The following is an 11060-nucleotide window of genomic DNA, read 5'->3' as shown; positions in this document are numbered from 1 at the left end:
TAATTTATCAAAAAATTAAACTTCAGTTACTTTAATAAACTCTATCATTAATACTTTTTATCATAATCAAATTAAGTGATTCTCATCGATTAAGTAAGTAGTAGGAGATATAAAACTCTAATACCTTTTGGCAAAATGAATTTTGTAACACTTCTAACTTCATGTTATTGAAAGCTTATTTTTATGAGTTTTTTTTTTCTTACTTCCTTCTTTCCTTATTTGAGATTGACCTAACTGTTAACTCTAATGTTCTTAGCCCTATCTTTTGTTTGATATCATGAGCTGTATTTATTTCCTTCTTTTACTATTCGACCGATCCGCACTCATAATTTTCATCCTCCCAATAAACAAAGGGTCTAACACTTTTCATGTACTTAACTTTGCTGAACCTGTTCCATGTCTTATTTTAATTACTTATCCAAATGTCTACTTTGACCATACAGTTCAGAGTCCTGATTAAGATTGACCTCAGTATTTTACTCCTGATCACCATGCCATCAAGTTGAATTAGCCCTTTACCTTGACACCTAATTATGCAAAATTCTAAGGATATTTGATTCAAAATATGTTGGCTTCGTGCTGTACCCTGTTGGACATGTATTCCTTTTCTTTAGCTTTGGTAACAAATCAATTAAGATTGGATCCTTCCATTCCATTTGCTGAATTCCCTCGTGTAATACCAAGGATTTAGTGACCTTGGATTCCAAGAATTGGAGACTTCACATGTGAATGGTATAAAGGCATGCACCTCTCGAATTTAATGGCCAAAAGTGAATGTTTAGGAACTTTTTTTCTTAGATTGCTAAATAGTCGAGCAAGGCAAGGTTAGTAGCATTGGAAAACACACTTATCAATCCAATCTATACCACATAACCGCTTAGCCTACACCAATGATATTTCATGCAAAAAATTTAACCCCACTTGATTTTGCAACCTCATTCACGGCACCAAATGAGATATTCCAAAGGAAAATCAAAGTTTGTTACATTCCTTATTCATTCTTTCACTCCTTGAGTTTGCTCAAAGAAACCAAGATCATCCAAAGCTCACGTAAACACCGTTTCTCCTCCAAAGAAGCACGTCATGTAACTTGTCTTTGAAGAGAAAAATCCGTTTGAAGTTTTAGACTTGAAGGAGGGAGAGAACAAGGCCAAGACATCATCTAACTCAGCAAAAAGTCGAATTAAGGTTAACTTTTTCAAAAACTTGTTGATTTTCTTTAAAAAAATTAAGTTTTTCTTACATGCAAGCATTTTAACAACTTTACTTTTTCCTCTTTTCTATCATTTTAGTTTTTTTTTTCAAAAACAGATGAATTATTAATTAATGATAATTTATATATCATAATTATATAAAATAAAAAATAATTACTAATAGTTGATATTTGATAATTTTGTTGCAATGTGTTATTTATTTTTAAATGTTAAAATAATGGTTATAAGTTTAAAATTTTCAAATTAAAATAAATTAAATAGTATTAAAGTTCATAATAATGAAATGGTAATATATTAATTTGTTATTAAAATCTTATAGTAACACTTCAATTTGCATATTTAATTTTTTTATCATAATAAATGATTCAATAAATAAATAAATTTTAATATTTCAAATATAAATTAAGTTTAAATATTATATTTACTTTATTTATATATATATAATTTATTTCAAAAATAAATTAAATTTATTTTTCACATTTTAAATATTTTTCTTATAATTAGAGAAAGGTCTATAATAAAAAAAAGGACATAAATTAATTTTTAAAATATTTTCCTAAATATTTTTAATATTAATATATCAAAGTATATTTATTTATTAATATTTTATATTCTAACTATGTAATTATTAAAAAAAATTATATTAGAAATAAAAGTTTAAATGCTTTTAATTTTTTTTTCTAAAAATATTCATTGAAGTTATGTTATTGACTTACTATTCATTCTCCAGTTATATATCAAATTATACGTAAAATACAAATTAATATATATATATATATATATTAATATGATTATTTATATATTATATTCATAAAATTAATACTTATTTAAAAATTTAAAACATATTTTAAATTAAAATTATTAATTTTTAGTGTACATTTATTTGTTACAACACATATTATAGGTCAAGTTTAAAAATATCATTCTAAAATTATAAATATATAATTTTATACATAATTTATTAAATAAATTTATGTTAATATTTATTTTAATTTGCTTGAAAAATAAAAATTAGACTTCATTCATATAAATCTTACTTGAGTATACTACGAAATCTTATTATTTATTAAAAAATATTTTTTGTTATGTGTCTATTCATTAGTATATACTTTTTTATGTAATTTTATTATAATCATTTTTATTTTTATTTTTAAATAATTAATAATAATAATAATAATAAAATAATACATTTTTATTTTTATTTTGAAAACTTTATATTTTAATAAATTTTCTATCATAATTTACAACTCAAAAAAAATATTAATTGTGCTACTAAAAAACATAACTATATATTAAAAATGTATAATAGAATTAGACTCCTTATCATGCACTTAAAAGAGTAGATAATTGAAGTAGAAATAATTACATAAATTAATATTTATATTAAACTTAATTTGTTAATAGTTTTAACAAGCAATGACTCTAAGTGCTCTTTTCTTAAAAGAAAAAACTAATTTTTAATAAATATATACTATGCAGTAAATATAAACAAAAGATAAAAATAAATCGTTGAATCATGTTAAATTATATTTTTTAAAATATGTATTTAATGAGTCAATTATATCTTGCATTATCTATAATAACATTATTTAAAAAAATAAAAAAATTTATTGTTAAAGAGAATGAAAAATATATAGAATATAAAACAATATTATATATAAAAAAATATTTTATTCTTTTGTAATGTAATTATATTTGATATTATTCAATATAATAAAATTTTATTATTATATATTTTTATATTTAAATTATAATTATTTTTATTTATTTTAAAATAAAATAATTTAATTAAAGAATATAAACAAATCTATGAAACACAACTCTACTTACGAGTATAGAAGTAAATTAAACACCAAAGTCCAATTCTATTTCTCCAAAGAAACTCCAGAATCTTGAAGCCATGTGCAAGTATAACAGTATTGCTTATTATATGTCCTGGTCCTACAAATGATGATGACGAAAAATTAAACATTATTTTAAAAATTTTATTTTCACTGATTTGTATAAAAGTAAAATATTATAATTATAAAAGAAAGAAGCGAAAATAGAAAATAATTTTTGAAATAAACACTTCCTAGGCTCGTTGGAAAAAGAATTCAAGAACAAAACTACATGCTTTTTAATTAGAGAGAACATTTATCTGAAATTCTTCCCATGTTACCCTTCTGCAGATATTTTACGCAATTTTCTCTATGGAAAAATATTTGTTGTATTACTTTGATACAGATCCAGGGATAATATGTATGTACAAATCACATCACCTAATTTTTCTAAAAAATTGCAAGTACTTATATTTTTATACGTTACTTTATCTTATATTCATTTTTTATTATGCTTTTTTACTCTTCCTTTTCTACCAAATAATCCATTACATCTTAGAGAAATTCATTATGACTATTTGGTAACACGGAAATTACATTATCTCTTCTAAAGTTCCTAAAGATGAGTAATGGCAACTGAAATTTTATGGGAATGCAAGAATTATCATAAAAAATCGCATATTAATTCTTTAATTATTAGATAAGATGTTGATTTGAGGGTATTAATTTGACAAATGAGAATTAGCATCATTAAACGTTAACAACTAAAATTAATAAGACTAAAATCACACTTAAACTGTCGGAAAATAAAAGTATAATTAAGTCAAACTACTAATTATTTAATGAATGATTTATTAAGAGAAAAAATAAAAAATATATATATATATATATATAAAATTGACTACACCAATTTATTTACCATAAAAATTATGATTATTAAAAATTAGAATATTTAAAATTACTTTTATATATTATATTTATTTATTATTCTATATATTTATAATAAAATTTATTATTATTAAAATTTAAAAAATTTAAAATCATTTTTATATATAAATAATAAATTTATATATACTTTATAATTATTAAAGTTTAAAATATTTAGAGTCACTCTTATTGTTAGTAATATAAATATGTTAACTCGTTAGAAAATATAAAATATAAACAAATTTATTATAAATTATATTAAATGAAAAATTTATTGAAATTAATTATATTATTTTTTATAATTTAAAAATTAAAATTAATTTACATTTATAATTTTTAAATTTTATTTAAAAAAATTTATTAAAATTAATTGTATATAAAAAATTTACATTAATAATTATATAATATTAAAAATGACAATAACAAATTTCTTATGAAAGACATTTAATAAAAGATTATTAAAATTTATTATATAAAAAATTAGAAATTCATTGTCACATGTTACAAATAGAAAAACATATTAATTAAATTATATAAAAATATTTTTATTTTATTTCACTAAATTATATTCATATATTTTATTTTAATTTATTAAATAAACATAAAATTATATTATTTTTAAGTGATATCATATATTAAATTTTATTTTTAATTAATTAATTATATCAAAATTATCAATATTTTCTTAATTAATCTCACTTACGATAGTATAAATTTATATTATTTAAAATAATATTAGAATCAACTTATCATGTTTATATTTTAAATTTTATAAATAAAAATATTTATAAATATACTGAAAATAAAATAAAATTTCATGTTATAAATATTTGATTATTATTATAGCACTTATAATGTATTTTAATTAAAATATCTAATCTAATTTATAATTTTTGTTTTGACGTATGTAACTTGATTATATTTATACGTAGATTAAATTTATATTCATTACAATTAACTATTTACTTTTATATTTTTTATACTTTTTTAAAAAATAAAAATTTATAATAAAGATCAACAACCTTAGATGAATTCTAAAATATATGATTGAAAAATAAAAGTTTAAATATTACTATTTTGAATGCTCTAAATATGTATTAAAAAAAAGAATTAATTAGTATTTATATAATATTAATTGATGAAAAAAATATTAATATTTATATTTTTTATTAAATTTTATTATTTTTAATAAATTCTAATTATTTTGTTTTTTATATATGTTGTTGTATATTAATTTTTAGTAATTTTTAAAAAAAATTAAAATTAATTTTATCCTTGTTTAAAGCAATTACTTGCATGCTTCAATAGGAGAGTGTATTACTTATAGATTCAAGGATATATTACAAGAAAAAAATATATAATCGATAAAAAAAATTTAATATTAAAAAATAAAAATAGATTTGATATGATTGAAAATAATTCTTTTATGTATAATTATTTGCTACAAGAAATAATTATAATTCTTTATTATATCTTTTGAGTTTGTGAACTTTGTAGATATAAAAAATTACTGTAAAAATAATATCTTAAAAAGTGTTTTGTAGTAAAATTTTATTATATAATTAATTTATATTTAATTTATTAATTAGTTTCTTAAACTTATTTATTTGATGAGTAGATGTGATTGAAATAATCATGCATAAATATTGTTAAAGAAAAAATAATTGCTTAAATCAAGATTAATGTCATAATACTTAAATTATAAAATATAAGGTAGAAACAACTATTTAAAGTTAGAAAATATTATAATTATAAAATATTTTGATTTTAGTTAAATCATTTTCAAGAAAAATAAAGTGAAAGTAACGTTATAATTTTGATGTTAAATAAAAATTATAAAAAATTGAATTAAAAATAGGATATTAAATTGAATAAAAATTTTAATGTTAAATCATTTTTACAACAATGCATTAAAACATGATATTAAATAAAAAATACAAACAACTCTAAAAATTAAATAAAAATAAAAAAATAAAATTTTATCATGATATATTTTTTATATTTGAAATATAAATTTTTTTATTTTAAAATAAAAAAAATTAATAAATAAATAAATTCGTACAATGAATAAATATATTTACTAATTTTAATGACTTTAAATATAATTAAAGTCAGATATTAATAATATATAAATTTAATGTAATGTTATAGAATTGAAAAAACAATTATTTCTTTAAGATAAATATGGTAAGCTGTTTTTTTTTTCTCTCACCTTTCGTCCCAGTCTTTATTATTTCACTCTTTCAAGGGAAAGTGCGAGTGATGAGATTCATAACATTGAAAATTTAAAAAGTGCTATTTATATATAAATATCTAATTTATATCTAATTTGTCACTGAAAATGTCAAGGTTAACTTTACATATACTTTTGAAAATGAAAAAATGTTTGATTGTTAAATTATTATTGCTAAAATTTTATATGTTGTTTCACAAAAATTAATATAATGAATAATTATAGTAAAGTGATTAAATTATTAAAAATTATATTTTATCTAAAACTATTAATGATATAAATATTAATGAAATTTACATACATGTAATTTATATTATTTAATATTTTTTATTAAATAGTTTATCTTAAAATTTATTGTTAGTTAAAATAATTTGTCATATATTTTACGTTTGTAAAATATTTTAAAACTTTTATATATTAATACATTAAAACTAATATATATATATATATATATATATATATATAATTTAATTATTCAACATATAAATTAATCATTCTTGATACGGAGTGTGATTTGTCATCCCTCTCCACTTTGTGTCCAAAACAATCGAAAACGCAATTGAAAGAAATTGGAGTGGGCACTTGTTATATACTAGCAATTAAAGATTAGTATTTTAATTTAAATTTAAATTTTAAATATACTTTGTCAATTTTAAATACATATTTAGGATGTTGTAAAAATTAATTATACCTCACTTTTCACTTTTGATATTACTTCATCCTACATTAATTATTAGTTTTAGTGTCTATAATTTTTATTAACGAAGAATCTAATAATATCAATGATAGATTTAATTTTGAAAATCTTGAAACTAGGTAATTAAAATGTTTAAATAAAAAATATGAGAAACCTCAAAAATTAAATAATAATTAATTGAAAAATCAAGTTAAGAAGAAAGCATTAAATAATAAAATTAAGCAATTAATGAATGGATTAGTAATTTTTTATTTTGATTGATAAAATATTTCTTGTTAGTGTATATATAGTTTTTATCAGCGATGGTCCAAAAATCTAATAAAATTAATGATAGATTTGATCGTGAAAATGTTTAATTTAGGTAATTAAATTATTTAAATAAAAAATGCTAGGAAACTCAAAAATAATAAAAAATAAAATAATAATTAATTGAAAAATTAAAATAACAAGAAAGCATCAAATAATAAAATCAAGCAATATGCATCAAGTAATAAATTTTTTATTTTGATTGATAAAATACTTCTTATTAATAAATATAGATTGTAATACACTTGAAAAAATTAATTTAAAATTTGTCCAAAATAAAAACTAGATTTAGGACTTGTACAAAAGTAATCAGCTTTAGATTTAATTTGAAGTATTGTCAAAGAAAAAGATACTAAATAAATTCCCTAAATGAATAATTAATAAATTAATACAAGAAGACAAAATATAATAAAATTTAACTTGAAGTATTTTGCTTATGGAACAATTTAAATGAAGCGCAACTCTTGTTGGCATAAAAAATTTAAGTAAAATAAAAAATAAATTACATAAAAGGTTAAAAAATTATATTTGTAAAATTTATATGTTATATATATATATATATATATATATATATATTATAATAGCGTCAACAAAAAGAATAAATATCTTTATTATTAAAAAATGAAAATTATATATAAAATATAAAAAATTGTATATAAAGTGGTAATTTTTTAAATTTTTTCAATATAATCTTATTTGAAAATTATTCAATGTAATAAAATTTTATTATTATATATTTTTTATATTTAAATTATAACTTTTTTATTTATTTTGAAATAAAATAATCTAATAAAAATATATAAACAAATCCGTGAAATGTATGAATATATTTGCTAATTTTAGGTGAATACAGTTATAGTCAGATATTAATAAATAAAAAAATTCATATATTAATAATATATAAATTTAATGTATTCTATACTATAGAATTAAAAGAAAAATTTTGGTACGCTGCTTTTTGTCTCTCACCTCTCATCCCAATCTTTGTTCTTTCACTCTTTCATACGAAAGTGCCTAACGATGACTGATGAGTCATTAATTCAAAAAAGTGCTATTTGCATATAAATATCCAATTTATATTTAATTTGTCACTAAAATATGTCAAGATTAATTTTACATATACTTTTAAAAATGAAAAAATGTTTGATTGTTAAATTATTATTGCTAAAATTTTATATATTATTTCACAAAAATTATTAATGTAATGAATAACAATAGTAAAGTGATTAGATTATTTAAATTTATATTTTATTTAAACCTAGTAATAATACAAATATTACTGAAGTTTACATTATTATCCGAATACCATACAATTTATATCATTTAATCATTTTATATTAAATAGTCTATCTTAAAATTTATTGTTAGTTATAAGTATTTGTCATAATATACACTAATATATACTATTTTATTTAACATAATATATACAAGATTCAAATTTGAGTTTTTATTTAAAAAAAACAAGCATATACCAATTAAATTTATTCCATTAACATCTTTGATTAACGATTCTGATAGGATATGAAAATACCAAGTGTTTTCAAGAATACGCAACTCAGGTAATTCACATAAATTAGGTGGATTATTAAACAATATCAATTGATTTTGTACGAGTTTGTAAAATATTATGCAAATGATGACAACAACTCATCAATAACGTTGAATTTTATTAATACAGACCCTGTTATAAAAAAAAAGTCCCTAAATATATGCTGTTAAAACTATCCACAAACTTATAAAATACAAAATTAAAAAGAAACTTGTTAAAGATCATGTCCAAAATTCTCAAGAGACTCTTCTTAAAGTGAATCAGTGGGTCTTGAACAATATTGTGTATCAAAGATCATGCCAAAATTGAGTGTTGGAGTTGTTGCTAAGCTGGGGTAGTACATCCAAAGAGTTCACTTATAGCTTGGTTTTGACAATGTAGATTATTTTGTTGAGGTGACAGTAAACCATAATCCAAAACAGAAGTGCTCCTACCAAAGGCTCCCAAAATCCATCATGCAAGGTGGTTGAACATCGATTGCATGAATTAGTTGACGAATTAGTGGATGTTGATGCTGCAATGTATCGATTGATGAAGGCCATGCTCCACCATTTGGAAGTACGATGGACTTTGGAAAATTGTTGGAAGGATATTTTGTGAGAGGATGCGCATGTGTTATAGCTTGTTCTGCATAGGAATTGTTGGGACATTGTATGGTCGATTGCATGAGGGGATCTTGCTCTGGAAGGTATGTCATTGTTTCATAAGGAACAATGCCTGTAGCTTCCAAAGCTTGAGGGAAATCCAATCTTCCACCAAATAACATGGATTCTCCAGCGTTTGGCATTAACATTTCATTCTGTTGCTGCACCACTCCATCATTTTTCTTCAAATTAAGTCTATATTTCTGTTAATCAAAATGATAATAATGTTAATCACTGTCAGAGCAATAAAGAACAACTGTATAATTTATAATCTATTTTCTTGATTTGGATTGAAAACAAAGCTATACACCTATATTTCATGTATGATTCTACGTGCCTACTACTTTCAATTGTAGAAAAAAATAATCAAACCTGCAAATGACTAGCAACATTCTCTCTTGTCAAACCAGGGACATTCATTACTTCAAGAATTTTCCTTGGCACGGCCTCTAAAAAATAAAGAAAAAGGAAAATTCTCATTAGCAAAATTGCATAAAATGCTTAAAATACTAACAATTCCTAGTGTCAAATTATGCCTTATACATTTATTGCTATATCACCAAGTAATTTCGTTCATTGCATGACAAGGTGAAAAGAATGCTAAAGAATCATACTATTAAGCCCAAGTTGCATCACAGCCTTGACAAATTCTAGATGCAGTTCTCTTGACCATGTTAGACGAGGCTTCTTTGTTGGAGGTTGATAACAACTATTCAATTCATCAACATCACCTTCCTTTGAATTACTCTTATTTTGGTCTAAGTTGCCAAGAGTTATGTGTAGTTTATTTTCCCTCCAAGATTTTCTAGCAACATGCTGCCACATATTCTTGAACCGTTCCTCCGACAAAGGTTTAAGCCAATAATCACAAGCTCCAAGTTCAATAGACTTTAAGACATCACTTTTAGAAGCATCAACAGACATCACTGCGAATTGCACATGATAATTAGAATAAAACAAGTTCAAAGCTTATGCACCAATCTCTAGAAAAGTTTAATTTACTTACTAATAACATGAACATCGATTTCTTGGCTAACATGCTGCAAGAATTCAAAACCATCCATATTTGGCATATGAACATCAACAAGTATCATATCAAAACACCCTTTTCTTTCGCGCACAACATTCAAAGCAAGTGATGAATTAGAGCATGCGGTGACTGCAACATGAATACAATCATTAACAAAGAAAGTTATATCTTTCTCTAACAAATAATAATAAATCAAAGAAAATACTAACTTTTCAATAAATAAAGTATAACGAACCTGAATAACAGTATCTCATACCCATTTGCTTGATGCTTTCAAGTACGTTGATGTCATTGTCAACGGCAAGTACCCTGAGACCTCTCGAAAATTGATAGGGAAGCATGTCTTTATATGAAGAATTTGGAAGAAAATATTGTGTTAGGGAAAATTTGAAGAATGGAAGAAGAGAATGTGGAGAAAGCGAGTGAGTGAGACAGTGGTTTTTATATTGTAAGGGTTGTGGAATTGGCGGGAATTGGCTTTTAAGTGATGCGTTGTTCGCGGCGTTTTGGATTCTTTCATATGTTCGGCGTTTTCAATCAAAGACAACAGTTGACCCCAATTGTCTAATAATATTTTTGTTTTTTAAGAAAAACAGATATTTACTAGCCATGTTTATAAATTTGTCAATTTAAGATTAGT

The 11060-nt window shown here is 21.4% G+C and overlaps 1 protein-coding gene across 1 annotated transcript; it reads right to left on the bottom strand.

The window, feature by feature from the left end:
• Positions 1-9176: 9176 nt before the first annotated feature.
• Positions 9177-10761, bottom strand: LOC113870027 (two-component response regulator ORR21-like). The gene is made up of 5 exons (XM_027506623.1): positions 10656-10761; positions 10397-10549; positions 10005-10316; positions 9763-9839; positions 9177-9593 (listed from the first exon to the last, which is right to left on the bottom strand). Exons 1-5 carry the CDS (start codon positions 10759-10761, stop codon positions 9177-9179), a joined length of 1065 nt encoding a protein of 354 aa, XP_027362424.1.
• Positions 10762-11060: the final 299 nt, after the last annotated feature.

The sequence above is a fragment of the Abrus precatorius genome, unplaced genomic scaffold, assembly GCF_003935025.1.
Source record: "Abrus precatorius isolate BTA unplaced genomic scaffold, Abrus_2018 Scaffold6, whole genome shotgun sequence".
NCBI lineage: Eukaryota > Viridiplantae > Streptophyta > Magnoliopsida > Fabales > Fabaceae > Abrus > Abrus precatorius.
This window is presented reverse-complemented; position numbering and strand designations above follow the sequence as displayed.